General features: G+C 43.8%; 1 protein-coding gene across 1 annotated transcript in view; it reads right to left on the bottom strand.

Moving 5' to 3' along the window:
• UNC13A (unc-13 homolog A) overlaps window positions 1–21,985 on the bottom strand; it is a 251,953-nt gene extending 229,968 nt beyond the window's left edge. Inside the window, exon 1 of the mRNA XM_070736771.1 lies at window positions 21,946–21,985. Coding sequence (XP_070592872.1) covers window positions 21,946–21,985 — 40 coding nt within the window. The remainder of the gene's footprint in view (window positions 1–21,945) is intronic.
• Between the last annotated feature and the right edge of the window lie 3,771 nt (window positions 21,986–25,756).

Genomic DNA, 25,756 nt, shown 5'->3' with positions numbered 1-25,756 from the left:
TTTATTTATTTAGATTTGTATGCCGCCCCTCTCCGCAGACTCGGGGCGGCTCACAACAAAGTGCAAAAAACAATTTATAACAAATCTAAATTTATACTAAAAACATTTTAAAAAATCCCATTTTCTAAACTCACATACATGCACACATACCATTCATAAATTGTATATGCCCGGGGGAGATGTCTTAGTTCCCCCATGCCTGACGACACAGGTGGGTCTTAAGGAGCTTACGGAAGGCAAGGAGGGTAGGGGCAGTTCTAATCTCCGGGGGGAGTTGGTTCCAGAGGGCCGGGGCCGCCACAGAGAAGGCTCTTCCCCTGGGGCCCGCCAACCGACATTGTTTAGTTGACGGGACCCGGAGAAGGCCCACTCTGTGGGACCTAATCGGTCGCTGAGATTCGTGCGGCAGCAGGCGGTCTCGGAGATATTCTGGTCCAATGCCATGTTGTTGTTGTTGTTGTTATTATTATTATTATTATTATCATCATCATCATCCAATATAACAACTTGCCTTCAGAAGTTGCAGGAGCTTCATCACTGGAGACTTTCAAGAAAATATTATTTGACTGAAAGAGTAGTAGATGCTTGGAACAAACTTCCAGCAGACGTGGTTAGTAAATCCACAGTAACTGAATTTAAACACGCCTGGGATAAACCTATATCCATCCTAAGATGAAATACAGGAAATAGTATAAGGGCAGGCTAGATGGACCATGAGGTCTTTTTCTGCCATCAATCTTCTATGTTTCTATGTTTCTAAGAGACTGGACTGCTGTCTGTCCGAAATGGTGCAAGTTCTCCTGCTTGGGCAAGGGGTTGGACTAGATGACCTAACAGTCAATGACTACTTCAGCTTCAACCGCAACAGCACAAGAGCACGCAACAAATTCAAACTTAATACGAACCGCGCCAAACTTGACTGTAAAAAATATGATTTCAACAATCGAGTTATCGAAGCGTGGAACTCATTGCCGGACTCATTTGTGTCAACCCCTAACCCCCAACACTTCTCCCTTAGACTCTCCATGATTGACCTCTCCAGGTTCCTAAGAGGCCAGTAAGGGGCGCACATAAGTGCACTGATGTGCCTTTCGTCCCCTGTCCAATTGTCTTTCCTTTCTTTCACCTATCATATATATTCTCTTCCTTTCATATATCCTCTCCTCAAAGCCCACTTTCACCCTCTTTTATATTATCACATGTCTGTTTTTCTTCCTATGTATTTGTGTATTGGACAAATGAATAAATAAATAAAGGTCCCTTCCTATTGTGTTATTCTGTTATCATCCTTTTAACTGAGTTCTCAGATTTTCAGAAGGCAGCAGCAAAGGACTGGGATTTTCTATATCCCGTCGCTTGCATCTAGCGGCTATCCAGATTTTTGGTACCCCAATCTGACAGCCCTCCTAGCATTTGGGCAGCATAGGGTTAATAATTCCCTGGGGCAGCTTCCTTGGATGTCTGAAAGGCCAAGGGAGGGGCGGGATTGAAACAAATAAAGAAAACTGGCAGTTCTGCCACAGAAGCTAACAATTTGCTAGGCAAGGAAGGTTTGTGTGTTCTAATTGCCGGTCTGTTTAGATCTCAGCTCTCCGGAGAGGTCTCGATGGGTGGGCTGCCTGCCTCGTGCCTCACTGGTTTGAATAGAGTTGCTGAGTCCCAGCAGGGCTGGAAAACCCAACCAAATCATTGCATCCTCCATTGGGGTTTTTTTAGAACATAAAATTGTCTAAGCTCAAATGAACTTGTATCTGAACCTCCTTAAAACATTAAAGTTATCAAGGGAGCGTCTATGTAAAATACAAGCTATAGTGATACCAAAAGATGGGCTGGGAGTACCATGATGTCATTGTGCAAATGATGTAAGTCCTGTCCACGGTTGACCTCTCCAGATTCCTAAGAGGTCAGTAAAGGGCATACATAAGCGCACTAGAGTGCCTTCCATCCCCTGTTTATTTATTTATTGTTAGAGTTGAAAGGGACCATGAAGGCCATCGAGTTCAACCCCCTGCCCAAGCAGGAACCCTATAGTACACCAGTCAAGTGGCAGTTCAATCTTCTCTTTAAAATGTCCAGAGTGTTGGAGTTCACAATGTCCGCTGGTAGGTTGTTCCATTGGTTGATCGCTCTGACCATCAGGAAGTTCCTCCTTATCTCCATGTTGAATCTCTCCTTGGTCAGCTTCCAGCCATTGTTCCTCATCCGGCCCTCTGGTGCCCTGGAGAATAAAGTGATCCCCTCCTCTCTGTGACATCCGGTGCCCTGGAGAATAAAGTGATCCCCTCCTCTCTGTGACATTCCCTCGTATATCTGTAGACTGCTATCATGTCCACTCTGGCCCTCCTTTTCTCTAGGCTATCCATGCCCAGTTCCCTCAGTCTCTCTTCGTAAGTCTTGGTTTCCAATCCCTTAATCATCTTGGTTGCTCTTTGTTGCACCTTCTCCAGAGTTTCAATGTCTCTTTTGAAGTGTGGTGACCAGAACTGAATACAGTACTCCAGGTGTGGTCGGACCAGGGCGTAGTAGAGTGGTATTAAGACTTCCCTGGTCTTGGAGTGTATTCCCCTGTTGATGCAGCTTAGGATTGTGTTGGCTTTTTTAGCTGCTGCTCAACATTGTTGTCTCATGTTTAGTTGATTGTCCACCAAGACTCCGAGGTCTCTTTCGCAGTCGCTACTGCTAAGAGGGGTTTCTCCCAGGTTGTATGTGTGTCCAGGGTTTTTTCTGCCTAGGTCTTCCTATAGTCTTTCCTATATCTCATATTTCTTTTCTACTATATCCTCTATAACCTTCATTGTGTATTATTGTGTATTGGACAAAATAAAAAAAAATAAGGAGGTAATTTATGTTGTTTGTCCAGTGACGTCATTACTGGGAAATTATATAGTGGGTTATTCCCTGTTTATATTGTCCCCAGCACATTCCCAGGCAATCCTTGTAACCAGGCGCAACATTAATGTTGGCAGCATTAAGAAGTGTGGGCTTCCCCCATCCGACATGTCACCAAGTTCAGCTAAGGACAGAAGGAAAAGGGGGGACATGATCGAAACATTTAAATATGTTTACTAAACAATGTCGGTTGGCGGGCCCCAGGGGGAGAGCCTTCTCTGTGGCGGCACCGACTCTCTGGAACCAACTCCCCCCGGAGATCAGAACTGCCCCTACTCTCCTTGCCTTTCGTAAACTCCTCAAAACCCACCTTTGCCGTCAGGCATGGGGGAACTAAACATCTCCCCCTGGGCACATTTAATTTATACATGGTATGCCTGTGTGTGTGTCTGTTAGTATATGGGTTTTTTAAAATCTTTAAATATTTTAATTAATTGAATTATTTATGATTTGTTTTACACTTGTTGTGAGCCGCCCCGAGTCTTCGGAGAGGGGCGGCATACAAATCCAAATAATAAATAAATAAATAAATAAATAAATAAATAAATAAATAAATAAATAAATAAATAAATAAATAAATAAATAAATAAATAAATAAATATGTTAAAGGGTTAAATAGGGTTCAGGAGGGAAGTGTTTTTAATAGGAAAGTGAACACAAGAACAAGGGGACACAATCTGAAGTTAGTTGGGGGAAAGATCAAAGGCAACATGAGAAAATATTATTTTACTGAAAGAGTAGTAGATCCTTGGAACAAACTTCCAGCAGACGTGGTTGGTAAATCCACAGTAACCAAATTTAAACATGCCTGGGATAAACATAGATCCATTGTAAGATAAAATACAGGAAATAGTATAAGGGCAGACTAGATGGACCATGAGGTCTTTTTCTGCCGACAGTCTTCTATGTTTCTATGTTTCTAAGGAAAAAAAAAGGATGTTTATTTATTACAGGTCAACAAAGCTTAAAAGCAGTTAGCGGTCACAACTGGGGTAAAGAGTGGGAGAGAGAGAGCAGGAGAGGGAGAGAGGGAGGGAGAGAGAGGGAGAGAATGAGAATGAATTTCTATCATAATTTATGTTATATATTGATCAACTAATCCAGTGGTTCTCAACATTTCTACATGACCCCTTAATACTTTATTTATTTATTAGATTTGTATGCCGCCCCTATCCATAGACTCGGGGCGTCTAAATATAGTTCCTCTAGGTGACCCCCAACCATAAGTCTAGCGCCAATTCTCCCAACAGAGCTTTAAAGCTGATTGGCAGGAAGGTCAGAGGGACACACCCACTGCAAACGCCTGATTGGTTGGATTGTAAAAATATGTTCTTAAAGTGCCAGAATAGAAGCTTAGGTTCCTAACTCCATGGGGAATTTGTCTTTTCCCCCTGGTCTTAGGCGACCCCTGTGAAACGGTTGTTCGACCTCCAAATGGGTCCCGAACCCCAGGTTGAGAACCACTGAACTAATCATTCCTCACATGTCCCAGCAACCAATTAAGTTACACCGAGTCGGCCTCCTCCAGGTCCCATCGGCCAAACAATGCCAGCTGGTGGGACCATGGGGGAGAGCCTTCTCTGTCGTGGCCCCAGTCCCCTGGAACCAACTCCCCTCACAGATTTGTACTGCCCCCACAATCCTTGCCTTCTGAAAAGCACTAAAAACACACCTATGTCGGCAGGCCCAGGCCACTAAGCGATGGTCCTCTGCCCTGGCCACTAGCATGTATGAGTGATGATTGTGTGTTCTTTTATTGGGTTAATTTTTATTGATACTCTTTATTACCGTATTATGTATTTTTAAATTGTTTACTATGTTTTATTGTTGTATGCCACCTTGAATCCGCAAGGAGAAGGGTGGCCTATAAATTTAATAAATAAATAGATAGATAGATAGATAGATAGATAGATAGATAGATAGATAGATAAACAAACAAACAAACAAATAAACAAATAAATAAATAAATAAAATTTTTAGGCAGAAAGAATAGAATTCTTTATTGGCTAAGTGTGATTTGACACACATGGAATTTGTCTTTGGTGCAGATGCCTTCTGCCGCACGAATCCAAGCGACCGGTTAGGTCCCACAGAGTTGGTCTCCTCCGGGTCCCGTCAACTAAACAATGTCGTTTGGCGGGACCCAGAGGAAGAGCCTTCTCTGTGGCGGCTCCGATCCTCTGGAGTCAGCTCCCTCCAGAGATTGGAACTGCCCCCACCCTCCTTGCCTTTCATAAACTCCTCAAAACCCACCTCTGTCGTCAAGCGTGGGGGAACTGAAACATCTCCCCCTGCCTATGTAGGTTTTTTTGTGTATGATATGACTGTATGTATGTTTTTTATATATTGGGGTTTCTTGTTTTTTAGACTTTTTAAATGTATTATTGTTATTTTAGATTCTAACTATTAGATTTGTCATTGTATATTGTTTTTATCATTACTGTGGTGATGATGATGATGATGATGATGATGATAATAATAATAATAATAATAATAATAATAATAATAATACATAAAACAAAATATACATTTGTCAAGAATCATGAGGTACAACAATCATGAGGAAAAGGATGATAGGAATGGTGAGAAAAAACTAGTAGAAACAGAAATGCAGACTTAGTAAAAAGCTGACAGTTTTGAGGGAATTATTTGTTTAGCAGAGTGATGGCATTCGGGGAAAAACTGTTCTTGTGTCTAGTTGCCTTGGTGTGCAATGCTCTGTAGCGACATTTTGAGGGTGGGAGTTGAAACAGTTTTTGTCTGGGATGCGAGGGGTCAGTAAATATTTTCCCAGCCCTCTTTTTGACTCGTGCAGTATATAAGTCCTCAATGGAAGACAGATTGGCAGCAATTATTTTTTTCTGCAGTTGTGATTCTCCTCCTAAGTCTCTGTCTGTCTTGTTGGGTTGCAGAACCATACCAGACAGTTAACCAGACATTCCGAACCCACAGAGAAAAACAATACTGTGGTAAGGAGCATGTACGTACAGTCCCAAAGTGGCCTTTGGTTATTCCGGCTGTATATAAAAGCAAAAGAATAGAGAAGGAAAGGAGGACACCAGGTGATCCTTCCTCTATTTTGCACTATTAAAAAAATAATTCAATAGAGAGGGATGTATCCCGTGCCAATGCAGATGCCCATAAGAACGGTAGGGCGGCAATGTTCTATCAATGTTCAACTTAAATCAGTCCTTTGAAAACTGACAAAGGGATCTAAAGGAATATCCCATTATTATTATTATATTTATTTATTTATTTATTTATTCATTCATTCATTCATTCATTTATTTATTAGATTTGTATGCCGCCCTTCTCCGTAGACTCGGGGCGGCTCACAGCAATAATAAGAACAATATACGGTAACAAATCTAATAATTAAAAAACTAAAAAAAGTGATCTCATGTCTTTCTATTACCTCTTCCAATCCTCCAATCCAGCTGGTCAGAGTTGCTGGAAGCTACGGATTCACCTTCCCTAATTCTAGAACTCTGTTCCACCTCTGCACCAGTTCTGCTGAAACACCCTTGCCCCCTTTTCAGAAGCGAGCTGTGAGCAATTCAGTTTTGCCCTGCGGCAGAGAGAGAAAAATTGAGACCAGCAAGGCACTCATTTAATTTTCCAGCCATTTCCACAGTATAAATGCTCATTGCCTTTGTGCTTCTATTGGAGAAGCAAAGTTGCTTTCCGGAAAGCTTTAAGCTTTGCAGCATTCAAAATTTAAATATCTACAATTGAAATACAAGAGAGAGATCTGATGGATAAGATTTATATCATCCAGGGTATCCCAGGGGTCCATTAATGCTAAAAATCAATCATACACATAACAACTGTGTCAAGAAAGATCATAAATGGGGCAAATCTCACTTCATAAATGTCTTGCTTAACAACAGAAACTGTGGGCTCAATTGTGGTTGTAAGAGGAGGACTAACTATACACAGACAAATTCCTGTATTGTGATTCAGTATTCACAAATTTTGGTAAAGAGCTTTGATAATCATCACTAAGCTACATAAATAGAGGGATAGAATGAAGATCACATGAAGGATTAATGCCTTGGTAAGGCCACACTTGGTCGCCACAATGCAAAAAGGATGTTGAGACTCTAGAAAGAGTGCAGAGAAGAGCAACAAAGATGATTAGGAGACTGGAGGCTAAAACATATGAAGAACGGTTGCAGGAACTGGGCATGGCTAGTTTAATGAAAAGAAGGACCAGGGGAGACATAGAAACATAGAAGTCTGATGGCAGAAAAAGACCTCATGGTCCATCTAGTCTGCCCTTATACTATTTTCTGTATTTTATCTTAGGATGGATATATGTTTATCCCAGGCATGTTTAAATTCAGTTACTGTGGATTTACCAACCACGTCTGCTGGAAGTTTGTTCCAGGGATCTACTACTCTTTCAGTAAAATAATATTTTCTTATGTTGCTTTTGATCTTTCCCCCAACTAACTTCAGATTGTGTCCCCTTGTTCTTGTGATTCAGAAATCACTACCCCTAAATCCTTTTCTTTTGAAGTATTTGCTAACACAGAACTGCCAATACAATACTCAGATTGAGGATTCCTTTTCCCCAAGTGCATTATTTTACATTTGGAAACATTAAACTGCAGTTTCCATTGCTTTGACCATTTATCTAGTAAAGCTAAATCATTTACCATATTACAGATGCCTCCAGGAATATCAACCCTATTGCACACTTTAGAGTAATCGGCAAATAGGCAAACCTTCCCTACCAAACCTTCCCCTATGTCATTCACAAACATATTAAAAAGAATAGGACCCAGAACAGACCCTTGTGGCACACCGCTTGCAACCTGACTCTGCTCAGAATACTCGCCATGATAGCAGTCTTCCAATATCTCAGAGGTTGCCACAAAGAAGGAGTCAACCTATTCTCCAAAGTACATGATGGCAGAACAAGAAGCAATGGGTGGAAACTAAACAAGGGGAGAATCAACTTAGAACTAAGGAGAAATTTCCTGACAGTTAGAACAATTAACCAGTGGAATGGCTTGCCTCCAGAAGTCATGAATGCTCCAACACTGGAAGTTTTTAAGAAGATATTGGATAACCATTTCTCTGAAGTGGTGTAGAGCAGACCTGGGCAAGGGGTGGCCCGTGTCTGTGACCAGCCCACCCACTATCTGTGACCAGTCCGCGGAGGTTGGGGTCCACTCCAGTGCAAGGATGAAAGAGCTCACTGTGTCTGCCGGGACTCCTCCGGTTCCTGCTTTCCTATTGAATCATGAGGAAAGCAGGAACCGGAGGAGTCCCGGCAGACGCGGTGAGCTCTTTCATCCTCGCACTGGAGCAGACCTCGACCTCCTACCAAGAGCAGCTGAGCACAGAAACGTTATATAAAAACCAACCATACATACAGACATACCATGCATAAAATTGTAAAGGCCTAGGGGGAAGTGTATCTCAGTTCCCCTATGCCTGGTGGCAGAGGTGGGTTTTAAGGGAGCTTACAAAAGGCAAGGAGGGTGGGGGCAATTCTAATCTTTGGGGGGGGGGTTGGTTCCAGAGGGCCGGGGCCGCCACAGAGAAGGCTCTTCCCCTGGGTCCCGCCAAGCGACATTGTTTGGTTGACGGGACCCGGAGAAGACCCACTCTGTGAGACCTAACCGGTCGCTGGGATTCGTGCAGCAGAAGGCGGTCCCTGAGGTAATCTGGTCCGGTGCCATGAAGGGCTTTATAGGTCATAACCAACACTTTGAATTGTGACCGGAAACTGATCGGCAACCAATGCAGACTGTGGAGTGTTGGTGTGACATGGGCATATTTGGGAAAGCCCATGATTGCTCTCGCAGCTGCATTCCGCACGATCTGAAGTTTCTGAACACTTTTCAAAGGTAGCCCCGTGTAGAGAGCGTTACAGTAGTCGAGCCTCGAGGTGATGAGGTAATTATATTAGTCCGGCCCTCTAAAACCATCCCAATTTCTCATGCGGCCCCATGGCCAAATTAATTGCCCACCCCTGGTGTAGAGTTTCCTGCCTAAGCCGGAAACATAGGAACATAAGAAGAGCCATGCTGAATCGGGCCAAAGCCCATCGAGTCCAGCATTCTGTGTCACCCAGTGGCCCACCAATTGTCCATGGGGATCTTGAGTAGAAGGAGAAGGCAAAACTCTCCCTTTCCCTCGACCCCCAACAAATGGTCCCCAAGGGAATCCTGCCTGCCTCAACCAACATAGAGGTGGCACATGGACATCTGCTTCAATAACCCCCGATACACTTGGCATCCATGAATCTGTCTAATCCTGCCTTGAAGCTATCAAGGCTGACAGCTGTCACAACCTCTTCTGGAAGTGAATTCCATAAACCAATGACCCTCTGGGTGAAGAAATATTTCCCTTTATTAATGCATCTTAATCTGAGAAATTACAAAATCGATTTTTTACAACATGCTCCAAAATTAAAGCTGTGCCATATTAATCTGCACTAAAGTAATAACGTATTGCTATTTTAATGTAAACTTTTATTATTTGTATATGTTTTAGCTATTTTGTTATTCCTTTGCCACTGGTTTTTTCCTCCGGTCTCCTTGGACTTTAGTAATGGGTGGTTTAAAACTCCTATCAGTCAAAATATGACTGGGATTAATACAAAATAATTGTATTAATCCCAGGTTGCTATATCACAAGCATTAGCATACTGCTGTTGGTAGTGTGTTGAAAAAGGTGGGATATAAAGAATCATATTTTTAAGAGTGAGAATTGCTCTCTGTCTCCGGTTCGGTATGTTACCACTAGGTGGCAATGTAGGAACATATAAATAATTTGAAAGGAAGAGAATGCTTAAGACTATACTATGTTTAAATAGTTCAGTGGCAGGTAAGAGTCAAACAGGTGATGTTTGCTCATCATCAACATATGGGGAGCCAGGCATGGGAGAAAAGGCTACAGAACATTTAGTCAGTAGGGGGCAAATCATTTGAAAGAAAATTCAGAAGAACTGTTGTTGTATAATAAAATAGAATTCTTTATTGGCCAAGTGTGATTGGACACACAAGGAATTTGTCTTTGGTGCAGATGCTCTCAGTGTACATAAAAGAAAAGAATACATTTGTCAAGAATCATGTGGTACAACACTTAATGACTGTCATTGTTGTGGTTAGCTCTGGCCCAGCTCCTGCCCCAAGGAATGTGGAGGTGAATGTGGGGGAAACATCCACATGCCGCAGGCCTGTTTTGCTCCTGATGGAATCTGCCAACGAAGTCTCCTCTGACCAAGGAAATGTGAGTGACAGGGAAGAGGGGAGTTTGGCAGACAGCCCGGGAGGAGATCAATCATCTGTATCATCCTTGGATTCTGAACAAGAATTAATGACACATCCACGCATGCATAAAGTGATGCATAGGAGACAACAACTGAAGGATTATTACAAGAGAAAATGAGGCCACCTGTGATTGGGTGGGGCTGCTGTAATTAGTGCTACAGATAAAAAGAACAGCCTGCTGGTTTAGCCTCCTGGCAGTTTATCTGATTCATTGTTTCATCAAGATCATGGTTTGTGTGCTGTTCAAGATTGTGTGTGGACTCTGGAGTTTAGAATTGGACTCAATTTCCCAGTTATTGGGTGAGCAATTGGATTGCATTTCACCTGTGCCTTGTGTGTACCAGAAAATCCCTTTGACATTTAAAAAGGGAGCTGTTTCTGTTTTTTCTGTTTATAAAAACTTTTGGGTTTTCCTTTTATCGTGTGGTGTGTGTCTTCCTGGGTTAATTACTTTGTAATTACGGGCGGTTGAAACATGCCGGCAGAACAGTCATAGGGGTCAAATAAGCAATGAAGAATAATTACTGGATTTAGTTTTGGTCTGCAAAAATGCAATGCAAAAAGGATGTTGAGATTCTAGAAAAAGTGCAGAGAAGATTAGGGGACTACAGGCTAAAACATAGGAAGAACGGTTGCAAGAACTGGGCATGGCTACTTTAATGAGCAGAGGTGACGCAGCAGGTAGAGTGCAGTATTGCAGGCCACTAAAGCTGACTGTAGATCTGCAGGTCAGTGGTTCAAATCTCATCGCCGGCTCAAGATTGACTCAGTCTTTCATCCATCCGAGGTGGGTAAAGTGAGGACCTGGATTGTGGAGGCAATATGCTGGTTCTGTTAAAAAGTGCTATTGTTAACATGTTGTAAGCCGCCCTAAGTCTAAGGAGAAGGGCGGCATTAAAAAAGTCAAATAAAAATTGAATAAATAAATAAATGAAAAGCAGGACTAGGAGAGCCATGATAGCAGCGTTCCAATATCTCAGGGGTTGTCACAAAAAACAGGGAGTCAACCTATTCTCCAAAGCACCTGATGGTAGAACAAGAAGCAATGGGTGGAAACTAAACAAGGAGAGAAGCAACACAGAACTAAGGAGAAATTTCCTGACAGTTAGAACAATTTACCAGTGGAACAGCTTGCCTCCAGAAGTTGTGAATGCTCCACAATGGAAGTTTTTAAGCAGATGTTGGATAACCATCTGTCTGAAATAGTGTAGGGTTTCCTGCCTAAGCAGGGGATTGGACTAGAAGACCTCCAAGGTCCCTTCCAACTCTATTGTTATTATATTATTAAATAAAACATATTAACTTCAAACAGAATAACAGAGTTGGAAGGGATCTTGAAGGTTTTCTAGCCCAACCCCCTGCTCAAGCAGGAGATCCTATGGTGCCATTCCAGACAAATGACTGTCCAATCTTTTGTTTAAAAAACTCTATTGATAGTCCACCCACAGCTTCTGGAGGCAAGCTGTTCCGCTGGTTAATTATTACTGTTAGAAAATTTCTCCTTATTTCTAGGTGGTTTCTCTCCTTGATTAGTTTCCTCCCATTGTTTCTTGTCTTGCCCTTGGGTGCTTTGGAAAATAGGTTGATTCTCTCTTCTTTGTTGCAGCCCCTGAAATATTGGAACCCTGCTATCGTGTCTCCCCTGGTCCTTCTTTTCATTAAACTGGAAATACCCAATTTCTGCAACTGCTCTTCATAAGTTTTAGCCTCCAATCATATTATGTCAAGCAAGACCACAGATGATAAGGGCTCAGCTACGGCAGGATAGGTCACAGCCCCGCACCAGTTGTGTCTGATCAAACAGGTCTGGGATCTTGAGGCATCATACAAGTTGAGTAAATATGCGGGTGGGCACGGAGAAGGTCAGCAAGAAAGAACGGGTTCCAAACAGCTCATCTGTTTGGAACCCATATCGCATCTCAGACATTAACACCCTTGAAAATGTCCAAAGATACTTCACCAGAAGAGCCCTTCACTCCTCCACTCGAAACAGAATACCCTACGAGACTAGACTTTCAATCCTAGACCTAGAAAGTCTAGAACTAAGACGCCTTAAACAAGATCTAAGTATTGCCCACAAGATCATATGCTGCAACATCCTGCCTGTTGGCGACTACTTCAGCTTCAACAACAGTACAAGAGCACACAACAGATTTAAATTTAATATTAACCGCTCCAAACTTGACTGTAAAAAATATGACTTCAGTAACCGAGTTGTCGAAGCGTGGAACTCCATAGTGTCATCCCCAAACCCCCAACACTTTACCCTTAGATTATCTATGGTTGACCTCTCCAGATTCCTAAGAGGTCAGTAAGGGGCGAGTACAAGTGCACTAGAGTGCCTTCTGTCCCCTGTTCTATTGCTCTCCTATATCTCCTATACCTTTCTTCTACTCCTATATCTCTTCTTCTATTCTTTCATTGATATGTTCTATTACTTTATCTTCTTTTCTATTATTTCTTAGATATATTTTACTATGAGTATCTCCTCTATAACCTTCATCATGTATTTTACTATGTGTATATAGATATATATCCACTAAACCCCTCATTGTGTATTGGACAAAATAAGTAAGTAAGTAAGTAAGTAAGTAAGTAAGTAAGTAAGTAAGTAAGTAAGTAAGTAAGTAAGTAAGTAAGTAAGTAAGTAAGTAAGTAAGTAAGTAAACAAACAAACAAACAAACAAACAAACAAACAAACAAACGGTGCAGGAAATAAGCATCACCAGCAGAGGTCAGAGATGTGCCACTAAGCAGCAATTAGGACATCTGCCAAAGGAGATTCCAAAAAAGCAAGTTTTTGTGTGAGGTTTTTTTAAAATAACTATGGGGCCTGTTGTTTCATTCAAGGGAAAGTAACCTTCTCCCTATTTAAAGAGAGCTGAGAAACCATGAAGAACAAGAAATACAAATGAATTTATGTAGATGGGAGTTGATATTCCTAGATAACTTTTTATTTTTTTATTTTGTTTTAAAGAGGAATCGCTCCCCACCCCCTTGTACCAGGGCACAGGTGAGCAGGATGCAAATCCCATTTGGATTTACAATACAACATCTCAAATGCTGTACAAACCACAGTAAAACTTGCAGGCAGCAACTTTGGGATTCTAAAAGCCTGGGGTAAATCCAGCCTGTTTTCAGATTCCAACTACCCTCTGAAAAATATTTTTTTTCCTTTTAAGTTTCAATAATAATAATAATAATAATAATAATAATAATAACAACAACAACAACAACAACAACAACAACAATCTCCAGAGAGGGGCAGCATACAAATCCAATAAATAATACTAATACTAATACTAATAATAATAATAACAACAACAACAACAACAACAACAACAACAAAGTTGGAAGGGATCTTGGAGGTCTTCTAGTCCAACCCCCTGATTTAGGCAGGAAACCCTACACTACTTTAGACAAATGGCTAAAAACTTCCAGTGTTGGAGCATTCATAACTTCTGGAGGCAAGCTGTTCCACAGATTAATTGTTCTAACTGTCAGGAATTTTTTCCTTAATTCTAAGTTGTTTTTTTCCTTGTCTGGTTTCCACCCACTACTTCTTGTTCTACCCTCAGGTGCTTTGGAGAATGGGTTGACTCCCTCTTCTTTGTGGCAACCCCTGAGATATTGGAAGATTGCTATCATGTCTCCCCTGGTCCTTCTTTTCATTAAACTAGCCATGTTCAGTTCCTGCAACCGTTCTTCATATGTTTCAGCCTCCAGTCCCCTAATCATCTTTGTTGCTCTTCTCTGCACTCTTTCTAGAGTCTTAATGTCCTTTTTGTATGGTGGCGACCAAAACTGAATGCAGTATTCCGAGTGTGGCCTTAGCAAAGCCTTATAAAGTGGTATTAACCCTTCATGTGATATTGATTCTATCCCTCTGTTAATGCAATGTAGAGAACTGTGTTAGCTTTTTTGGCAGCTGCTGCACACTGTTGGCTCATATTTAAATGGTTGTCCACTAAGACTCCAAGATCCCTCTCACAGTTATTGATTTCTTACAATGCTTGTGCACCTGAAAAGGAACCTGTATACATTATTATTATTATTATTATTATTATTATTATTATTATTATTATTATTATTATTTATTGGATTTGTATGCCGCCCCTCTCCGCAGACTCGGGGTGGCTAACAACAGTGATAAAAAACAGCATGTAACAATCCAATACTAAACAACTAAAAAAACCCCTTATTATAAAACCAAACATACCTACAAACATACCATGCATAAATTGTAAAGGCCTAGGGGGAAAGAGTATCTCAGATCCCCATCCCTGACGGCAGAGGTGGGTTTTAAGAAGCTTACAAAAGGCAAGGAGGGTGGGGGCAATTCTAATCCCTGGGGGGAGTTGGTTCCAAAGGGCTGGGGCCGCCACAGAGAAGGCTCTTCCCCTGGGTCCCGCCAAGCGACATTGTTTAGTTGACGGGACCTGGAGAAGGCCCACTCTGTGGGACCTAACTGGTCGCTGGGATTCGTGCAGCAGAAGGCGGTCCCTGAGATAATCTGGTCCGGTGCCATGAAGGGCTTTATAGGTCATAACCAACACTTTGAATTGTGACCAGAAACTGATTGGCAACCAATGCAGACTGTGGAGTGTTGGTGTAACATGGGCATATTTGGGAAAGCACATGATTGCTCTCGCAGCTGCATTCTGCACAATCTGAAGTTTCCGAACACTTTTCAAAGGTAGCCCCATGTAGAGAGCATTGCAGTAGTCGAACCTCGAGGTGATGAGGGCATGAGTGACTGTGAGCAGTGACTCCCGGTCCAACTAGGGTCGCAACTGGTGCACCAGGCGAACCTGGGCAAACGCCCCCCTCGCCACAGCTGAAAGATGTTTCTCTAATGTGAGCTGTGGATCGAGGAGGACGCCCAAGTTGCGGACCCTCTCTGAGGGGGTCAATGATTCTCCCCCCAGGGTAATGGACGGACAGATAGAATTGTCCTTGGGAGGCAAAACCCACAGCCACTCCGTCTTATCATTCACCTTCATTCACCTTCCTATACTGTTGAGACATCCACTTCCATTTCTACTCCACAAGCCACTTGCGAACAAAAGTTGGGAATTTAAGAAACCGAATAATCAAATACTCTCAGTGTCTATGGAGATTCTCACTCATCCAGGTCATGATTCTCCAAAAGGTGTCCCCCCCCCCCAAAAGGCAGCTGGATTTTCTGGTTCTTCTTCAAAGACGTTTCACTTCTCATCCAAGAAGCATCTTCAACCCTGACTGGATTCCATTCCCCACCATCCAGTCAGAGCTGATGAAGCTTCTTAGATAAGAGGCAAAACGTCTTAGAAGAAAAAAAAGTTTATAGTTTATAGTTTATTAGATTTGTATGCCGCTCCTCTCCGAAGACTCGGGGCGGCTCACAGCATAGCAATAATACAATACATTACAAATCTAACAATAAAAATTTTGAGCCATTTAAAAGACATTAATAACATAATAAAACCCCTAGCTATGCAGTCACACACATTCAACCTCATCGATCATGCAGTAAGGCCAAAAATATAATAAAAAGGGGAAAGATGGTAATTATCCCCACGCCTGGCGACAAAAGTGGGTCTTGAGCATTTTACGGAAGGCGAGGAGGGTGGGGGCTATTTGAATCTCTGAGGGAGTTGATTCCAGAGGGCCGGGGCCGCCACAGAGAAGGCTCTTCCCCTGGGTCCCGCCAGCCGACATTGTTTGGTCGAGGGATCCGGAGAAGGCCCACTCTGTGGGACCTAATCGGCCGCTGGGAGTTGTGCAGCAGGAGGCGGTCTCAGAGATATTCTGGTCCGATGCCATGTAGGGCTTTATAGGTCATAACCAACACTTTGAATAACCAACACCTTGAAAAGAAAGAAAGTCCAGTTGCCTCTTGGAAAAACATACCTTTGGGACAAATACTCTTCGGTGCCTAGAATTGCAATAGAGCAGTGGTTCTCAATCTGTGGGTCGTGACCACTTTGAGGGATTGAATGACCCTTTCAGAGGGGATGCCTGAGACCATCAGAAAACACATATTTCTGATGGTCTTAAGAACCGAGACATCTGCTCTGTCCATCTCCAGATGGGCTGACCCACATGCAAATAGACTACTGCAAGATATATATATAAATCTGTACCATGGGAACTTCTGAGCATGCGCAGGAGCTAAATTTCTGGCACTGCACATGTGTCGCCATCATGGTTTTGGCTTTTTTTGCAATTCTTTTTTAAAGGCTCCAGGGGAAGAGCCTTCTCTGTGGCGGCCCCGGCCCTTTGGAACCAACTCCCCCCAGAGATTAGAATTGCCCCCACCCTCCTCGCCTTTCATAAACTTCTTAAAACGCACCTCTGCCGTCAGGCATGGGGGAACTGAGATATTCTTTCCCCCTAGGCCTTTACAATTTACGCATGATATGTCTGTATGTATGTTTGGTTTTTATAATAAGGGGTTTTTAAAGTTATTTTACTATTGAATTGGATTGTTACATGCTGTTTTTATCATTGTTGTTAGCCGCCCCGAGTCTACGGAGAGGGGCAGCATACAAATCCAATAAATAAATTAAATAAATAAAAAATCGGCACTGCGCATGTGAGCACAAAGCACAAGTGCACCCATGAAGTGCAGCCATACAGCACAGGACGAAGCGATCCGGCAGTGAGTTCAGTTAGAACCCACCTCTGAGTTTCCTAATAATTGCATTATTTTATGGTGGGGGTCACCACAGCACGAGGAACTGTATTAAAGGGTAGCGGTATTAGGAAGGTTGAGAACCACTGCAATAGAGGAAGGTAGCTGCTGTATTTATTTATTTATTTATTTATTTATTTATTTATTTATTTATTTATTTATTCATTCATTCATTCATTCACTCATTCATTCATTCGTTCATTCATCCATCCATGTAGTTTTTGTGTATGATTCGATTGTGTGTTGTTTTTTATATATTGGGGTTTCTTTTTTGGACTTTTTAATCTAAAACTGTAACCTAGATTTTTAAATATTAGATTTGTTGCTATGTATTGTTCTTCACCATTGTTGTGAGCCGCCCCGAGTCTGCGGAGAGGGGCGGCATATAAATCCAATAAATCTAATCTAATTTAATCTAATCTAATCTAATCATTCATTCATTCGTCCATTCGTCCATTCGTTCATTTATTCTTTCATTCATTCATTCATTCATTCATTCATTTATTCATTTATTTATATTTTGTCAAATACGAATTGATATTATACAAAGATATAACAGTGTTTAGATACATGATACTAGTAAGAGAGAAACATTAGGCCAGGGGAGAAGGCACGCTGGTGCACTTATGCACGCCCCTTATTGACCTCTTAGGAATCGGGAGAGGTCAGCAGTGGATAGTCTAAGGGTAAAGTTTTGGGGGTTAGATGATGATACTACAGAGTCGGGTAGTGAGTTCCATGCATCAACTACTCGGTTACTAAAGTCGTATTTCCTGCAGTCAGGTTTGGAGCGGTTTACTTTAAAAGTTTGTATCGGTTGTGTCCTCATGTGTTGTTGTGGGTTGAAGCTGAAGTAGTCATAGACAGGAAGGACATTGTAGCAGATGATGATTTTATGGGCTATGCTTAGATCGTGTTTAAGGCGACGTAGTTCTAAGCTTTCTAAACCTAGGATTGTAAGTCTAGTTGCGCTGTAGGGTATTCCGTTGCGAGAGGAGGAGTGGAGGGAGAGTGGAGAACAGACTCTGCCTGAGTCTGTTCTCTGAACAGAAAGCTTCCTGAAGCTCTGGAGTGCAAAAAAATAGCACACTGGGCAAACTAGAAGTTTGGAAAACGTACTTCCGGTTTGCCCAGTGTCCTGTTTTTTGCGCTCTGGGAGAAACCCCACTTAGCAGTAGTGACTGCGAAAGAGATCTTGGAGTCTTGGTGGATAATCAACTAAACATGAGCCAACAATGTGCAGCAGCGGCCAAAAAAGCCAACACCATCCTAAGCTGCATCAACAGAGGGATACACTCCAAGACCAGGGAAGTATTAATACCACTCTACTACGCCCTGGTCAGACCACATCTGGAGTACTGCATCCAGTTCTGGTCACCACATTTCAAAAGAGACATTGAAACTCTGGAGAAGGTGCAGAAAAGAGCAACCAAAATGATTAAGGGACTTGAAACCAAGACTTATGAAGAGAGATTGCAGGAACTAGGCATGGATAGCCTAGAGAAAAGGAGGGCCAGAGGGGACATGATAGCTGTATACAGGTATACGAGGGGTTGCCACAGAGAGGAGGGGGCCACTCTATTCTCCAGAGACCAGAGGGCCGGACGAGGAACAACGGCTGGAAGCTGACCAAGGAGAGATTCAACCTAGAAGAAAGGAAGAACTTCCTGACGGTCAGAGCGATCAACCAGTGGAACAACCTGCCTGCAGAGGTTGTGAACTCCCCAACTCTGGACACTTTCAAGAGGAGATTGGACTGCCACTTGGCTGGGGTGCTTTAGGATTCCTGCTCAGGCAGGGGGTTGGACCTGATGACCTGCATTGTCCCTTTCAACTCTGACAATAAATAAAAATAAATAAATAAAAAATCAGGAAGCTTCCCTGAAACCCTCCTGAGTGCAAAAATACAGCACAATGGCAAACAGGAAGTGCGCTTTTCTGAACTTCCGGTTTGTGCATTGGGGGACTTTTTTTTTACCTCCAGGGCTTCAGGGAAGCTTCTTTGAAGCATCCAAAGGATGAAACGGCCTTTCCCAAAGCCAGGAGTCAGCTGGCCAGAGCGCACATACACACTAGAGCTGAAACATGGCAAACTCTTGCGTGCCCTCCAATATGGCTCCGCATGCCACCAGTGGCACACGTGCCGTAGGTTCACCATCATCGACCTTCACCATTATATCCAACATGGTTCGGCTCCCTAAATATTCCAAAGAACAATTGGAGCAGCTTAGTTTTAGGGGGAGTCTCCCCTTTGCATCTCTGCACGCTTTGACTTCCTGCTTCTTTCATTCAGCCTCCTTCTGAAGAGGGGGGGGGGCACTCTGTTGATTCAGAGTGTGTCAGGTGTGTGGTTTCTCTCTCTCTGTCTCTCTCTCTGTTGTTTCTTTGATTTTTAATCCCCCTCCCGCTTCCTTTTCATATTTCCACCGCTTTCTGATCAATTCTGCGTTAGGTCCCACAGAGTTGGCCTTCTCCGGTCCCGTCGACGAAACAATGTCGTCTGGCGGGACCGAGGGGAAGAGCCTTCCCTGAGGCGGCCTCGGCCTTCTGGAATCAACTCCCCCCAGAGATCAGGATTTCCCCCACCCTCTTTGCCTTTCGCAAACTCCTTAAAACTCATCTCTGTCGACAGGCATGGGGAAATTGATTCCCCTGGGCCGTTTCTGTTTTATGTATGGTTTGTATGAGATGTACCCTGTTTCCCCGATAGTAAGACACCCCCAATTGTAAGACGTATCGGGGGTTTCAGGGGGGTCGGCTAATATAAGCCGTACCCCGAAAGTAAGACATATGTCTTACTTTCGGGGAAACACGGGGGTATTGCCGCCTCCCTCTCATCTAGTTGCGCGCCGCCTCCTGCCCACGCCTGCGCCATCCCCCTCTCCATACGTCGCTGCGTCTGCCACCTCCCTCTGATCTTAATGAGCGCCGCCTCCTGCCCACTTCCGCGCCGCCCCCCCTCCATACGTCACCGCGTCTGCCGCCTCCGTCTGTTCAGGTTGTTAATAAATGTTAATTTTATGGTTAAAACAAAAAATTTGACAATTTTTTTCCAATATAAGACATACCCCGAAAGTAAGACATAGTGGGGCTTTTGGGGATAAAAAGAAAGTCAGACACTGTCCTACTTTCGGGGAAACACGGTATGATTGTTTTTTATATATATTAAGGGTTTTAAACTGTTTTAATTATTGAATTTGTACTGTTTTTATTGTTGTGAGCCACCCAGAGTCTTCAGAGAGGGGCGGCATACAAATCTAATTAATAATAATAATAATAATAATAATAATAATAATAATTGCATAAGTGCACTTATACTGTATGCCTAATATCCCTGTCCTCCTGTCTTATTATCCTTTCTATTACTATGTTCTACTTATGTTATGTTAATATGTACCATAATACTATACTTGTTTGACAAATAGATAGATAGATAGATAGATAGATAGATAGATAGATAGATAGATAGATAGATAGATAGATAGATGTAATTAGTGCTACAGATAAAAGTGCAGCCTGGTGTTTTAGGCTCCTGGCAGTTTATCTGATTCATTGTTTCGTCAAGATCGTGGTTTTTGTGCTGTTCAAGATTATGTGTGGACTCTCTGGACTTTAGAATTGGACTCAATTTCCCAGTTATTGGGTGAGCAATTGGATTGCATTTAACCTGTGCCTTGTGTGTACCAGAAAATCCCTTTGACATTTAAAAAGGGAGCTGTTTCTGTTTTTCTGTTTATAAAAACTTTTGGGGTTTCCTTTTATTGTGTGGTGTGTGTCTTCCTGGACTAATTACCCTGTAATTACGGGCGGTTGAAACACCAGAACAATCAATCAATCATCCATCCATCAATCAATCAATTAATCAATAATAAAATTTGGGAAACAGCAACTCACAAAGAGTGGGCAGCAATTCCTAGAAGAGCTCGCCTTCCATTTGGCATGTTTAAAATTATTCTCTCCCTCCACCCCACTCCAGTCTTCCTGCCTAAGCATAAAGCAGGCCTCCGGTTTCAAAGGCTCGGGGGGGGGGGGGAGCGAAGGAAAGAGCCAAGAGACGGATCTTTTCTTTGCTCCATTCGGTCGAGTGCACAGGAATGTGTTGTTCCTCCCCCCCCCCCGCCCGTCCATCTCCTCCCCCCATATCCTGTGCCACTGGGCACAGGCTCTGCAATCTGGCACAGGTTCAACTTCCTGATGGGAATCTACCGAGCCCTCAAGCAAAGCCTGGAGTGCTTACACACACACACAATGGGCGCACACAACCTCCCCAATTCGATTGCCTTTCCCGCCCCCTCCATCCAAACCAAGGTTCCTCGTTGAAAGAAAGAAAAAAAGTACTTGGCAAAGATAAATAGCCATCCGATCAAAATACTGGAAGCCTTGCCTCTCCATCCCCACCCCTCTGGAGAAGGCTGAGCTTTTTTGGAAGGGGACCAGCCATCCCTGGGAAGGGGAGGGGGGTGGAGGCCACTTCTGGGAGGGGAGGGCGCAAGGGAGGGGAGCCCGCCTGTTTAATGAGCAACAGCTGTAGCCAACCCTTTAATCCGTGCAAGAGTTTGAGGACAAGCTGTCCTGCAGATTATATAAACCGCCTCTCCTCTGTTTGTTTAATTCGGTGGTGCTCTCTCTCTCTCTCTCTCTCTCTTACTCGCTCTCTCGCTCTTACTCTCTCTCCCCTATAACACTGATTTACCGGCAGGGCCAATAGCAGAGGGGGGAGTGGTAGGGCACCAGAGGGCAGGGAGGGCACAAGGGAGCAGGAGGTCGGCCCTCGCTGCCGTATTTCTCCCCCCCAACAATCCTCCAGCTGTTTGTGACCTCTTGCTGCACTCTTTTTTCCAAGGAAACCTTGACAGCTGTGTAGAAACCTTCTCCCTGCAGACAATAAACACCGCAATGATGGGGGCCGTTTGGTCTCTCGTGTGTGCTCTCTCTCTCTCTCTCTCCAGGATTGCAACATTTCCTGCTGGTGGGGAATGGGTCCAGATGCAAGGAAATACACAGACCGAGGCCGTTTGAGGGCCCGGCTTTCCACTAATCCCAGACAGAGAATACATCTGGCCAAAACTGGCGGAAAAAATCCCCACTCACTGGGCACCAGGGCCACAGGCGTTGGATTCCTGCTCACCATTGATACCGGTGCTTTGCGTGCACAATTCCCGGTGAATGGAAGGCGCGCGGTTGCGTCCCGGGGAGATTTTGCTTCTGCGCATGTATTTAAGTATTTAAGTATTTATTAGATTTGTATGCCGCCCCTCTCCAAAGACTCGGGGCGGCTCACCACAACAACAATACAATATACTGTTCTGCCGGGCTCTCTGGTAGAAGCCTCCCGAAAATTCACGGGTACAAATTTCAGACACACACACATGTTTGAAAATTCAAAAAATTGTCCTTTATCACAAAATTCAAAAGAAACAAAGCACCCTTTTTGTATTGCAAAGAGCACTCTTCCCCAAAACAACCTTGTCGGCTGTACAATCCCCTTAATCAATCCTTAAGTGCTTAGCTAGTAGCTGTGAAGAAACGTCACAGCCCGCTTTCTTCCCACGAAGTGAAACACACACAGACTTTACTCTGCTTTGGTGTCAAAGGCGTGAAAAATCCACAAAGTTCAGACACAGCGAGGCACGATCCTGAAGAACTGCGATCAGATAATCTTATTTATTTATTTATTTATTTATTTTATTCATTGTATTTGTATGCTGCCCCTCTCCGCAGACTCGGGGCCACAACGGCCAAGCCAGCATGCTGCTATTTATATCAGCAGCTCTAATTACTGGAGCCCCACCCAAACACAGGTGGCCTCTCTTATCTCCTGTAATATGCCCTCAATTGGTCTCTTCTACGCATAACTCTGCGCCTGCGTGGGTCTAACACTTCGTCATCCGAATCGACCGAAGATAATGGAGATTGGCTTCCTGGGCTGTGTGTCAAGCCCTTGTCTTCCAAGTCACCCCCACCTTCTTCTTCGTCCAAGGAAACTGCACTACCTGACTCTGTCGGCAATAAAACAGGCCTAGGACATGTTGACGTTTCCCCTGCTTCCACCTCCACATTCCCTGGGGCAGGAGCTGGGCCAGAGCCAACCACAACAATATACAGAGTACAAATCCAATATAAATTAAAAACGAAATTTAAAACCCATAGATATTAAAAACAATCATTACTGCACAATCACACCATTCTCATGTATTACAGTCAGGAAAAAAAGGTGGTGGTGGAGGGAAGAGGTAGTTATTTCCCCCATGACCGGCGACATAGATGGGTCTTCAACATATTTATCTATCTATCTATCTATCTATCTATCTATCTATCTATCTATCTATCTATCTATCTATCTATCTATATCTATTTTGTATGCCACCCCTCTCTGTAGACTCGGGGTGGCTAACAACAATGATAAAAAACAGCATGTAACAATCCAATTAATAAAACAACTAAAAACCCTTATTATAAAACCAAACATACATACAAACATACCATGCATAACTTGTAATGGCCTAGGGGGAAGGAATATCTTAACTCCCCCATGCCTGGCAGCATAAGTGAGTCTTGAGTAGTTTACGAAAGACATGGAGGGTGGGGGCAGTTCTAATCTCTGGGGAGAGTTGGTTCCAGAGGGCCGGGGCTGCCACAGAGAAGGCTCTTTCCCTGGGGCCCGCCAGATGATATTGTTTAGTCGACGGGACCTGGAGAAGGCCAACTCTGTGGGACCTTATCGGTCGCTGGGATTCGTGCGGTAGCAGGCGGTTCTTGCGGAAGGCGGGAAGAGTAGAGCCGAAATCTCTCAAGCGCGCCCGTCCTCTCGCGAGATTTTGTTTCCTGCGCATGCCCAGAAGCAAAATCTCGGCGGAATGTGCCTGCCCACCCGCTGGTCACTCACAGCTGCCCGTGCATTGCTGCTTTTGCTACCGGTGTGCAGATTGGCCCATACTGGTGAGGAACCCAATACTGCCAGTCCTGTGCAGGGGTTAAGATGCTGGCCTATTAACCAGGGGACTGTGAATTCTAGTCTGGCTTTAGGCATGGAAAACCGGCTGGATCAGCCTGGGCCAATCACCAGGAAACTGAGAGTTAGGTTTACCTTTACTGATAACAGTTATCTAATAAATATGGAAATGCGTATAGTCTAGGTTAAAAAAATATATTAAAAATTAAAAAGCTACTTTGGTTAAGGTGCTGGCTTGCTTAAAAATCAGGGGACTGGGAATTCTAGTCCCGACTTAGGCATGAAAGCCAGCTGGGTAGCTCTGACCAATTACAAGGAGAATGTGAGTTCTAGTCCCGCCTTAGGCATGAAAGCCACCTGGGTAGCTCTAACCAATTACAAGGAGAATGTGACTTCTAGTCCCGCCTTACGCGTGAAAGCCAGCTGGGTAGCTCTGACCAATTACAAGGAGAATGTGAGTTCTAGTCCCGCCTTAGGCATGAAAGCCACCTGGGTAGCTCTAACCAATTACAAGGAGAATGTGACTTCTAGTCCCGCCTTACGCGTGAAAGCCAGCTGGGTAGCTCTGACCAATTACAAGGAGAATGTGAGTTCTTGTCCCGCCTTAGGCATGAAAGCTAGGTGGGTAGCTCTGACCAATTACAAGCAGAATGTGACTTCTAGTCCCGCCTTAGGCATGAAAACCAACAGGGTAGCTCTGACCAATCACCAGGAGACCAGTATTGGGTTCCTACCTGGATGGGGGGGGACGGCATACCTGTAGCAAAAATGGAGCTGTGTGCGCAGCTCTGGATGACCGGTGCGCATGTGCATTGCAGTAAGATTGTGATTCTGAATTGCACAGGAAGCAAAATCTCATGAGAGGATGCAAGTGAAATTTCGTTGATTTTTGGCATTTTTTTTGCTTCCGGCATGTGCAAAAGCAAAAAACCCACCGAAATCTCACACTTATTATTATTATTGTTGTTGTTGTTGTTGTTGTTGTTATTATTATTATTAGATTTGTCTGCCTCCAAAATGCTTCCGAAAGAACCTCTATTTTTTAACTTTTGCAATCGAAGTACGGTAACTTACAAACCTATTCAGCATTATGTAGCATGTGGGCAGCAGGCAGGGCGAGGTGGACTGCAGTTCCACCAGTGGAAAGGGGCAGCATACAAATCTAATAAATTATTTTTATTTATTTATTCATTCATTCATTCATTTATTGGATTTGTATGCCGCCCCTCTCCGAGGACTCAGGGCGGCTCACAACATAAATGAAGCTGTGTGCCCAGCTCCAGCTGACCATCCCACCCTCCCATCCTCCTCCTCGGAAAGCGGCAGGGAGACCAGCACGGGCAGGAGTTGCAGGGGGTGTTGTATCCTGAAATGGCTACCTTGTAACGCTGTAAATAGTTTGTTCCTCTTTTCCAGCGCTGTCTGAGCCCAAGCAGGAAGTCGCTCCTGATTGGCTCAGACGCGGCCGGCTCTCGCTTTGGCGGGAACCGCAAAAGTATAAAAGAAGCGGCTTCTCCCTGCAGAGCCAGTCGGTACTCGCTGAATTGTCACTTTACCTTGCTGAGCTGTCACTTATTCTCTGAGCTGAATAAAAGTACCGATTGCTCAAACCCTGTCTCTGGGTTTACTTCACTGGCGACGAACGAACGGAAGAACTTCGCGTGCAACATGGACAAAATCCAGATCGGCCAGGCTCCAGAACTTTTCGATGCCGAGAAAATGACTTGGGACGAGTACATGGCCACCTTCGAGATATTCCTCGAGGCGGCGGGAATGCAGGACGCCGGAGCCGATCGCAGACGGGCTATTTTTCTAAACTACTGCGGCGCAGAGATCCGTAGACTTGCCCAAACTCTCACCGAACCAGAACAAGCAAGAGCCACAGCGTGGGACGTCCTTCAACAGAAACTAGCGAGCCATTTTAAACCAACCAGACCAGCCGTGGTTTAC

This window comes from Erythrolamprus reginae, chromosome 1 (genome assembly GCF_031021105.1).
Source record: "Erythrolamprus reginae isolate rEryReg1 chromosome 1, rEryReg1.hap1, whole genome shotgun sequence".
NCBI classification, from domain to species: domain Eukaryota; kingdom Metazoa; phylum Chordata; class Lepidosauria; order Squamata; family Dipsadidae; genus Erythrolamprus; species Erythrolamprus reginae.
This window is presented reverse-complemented; position numbering and strand designations above follow the sequence as displayed.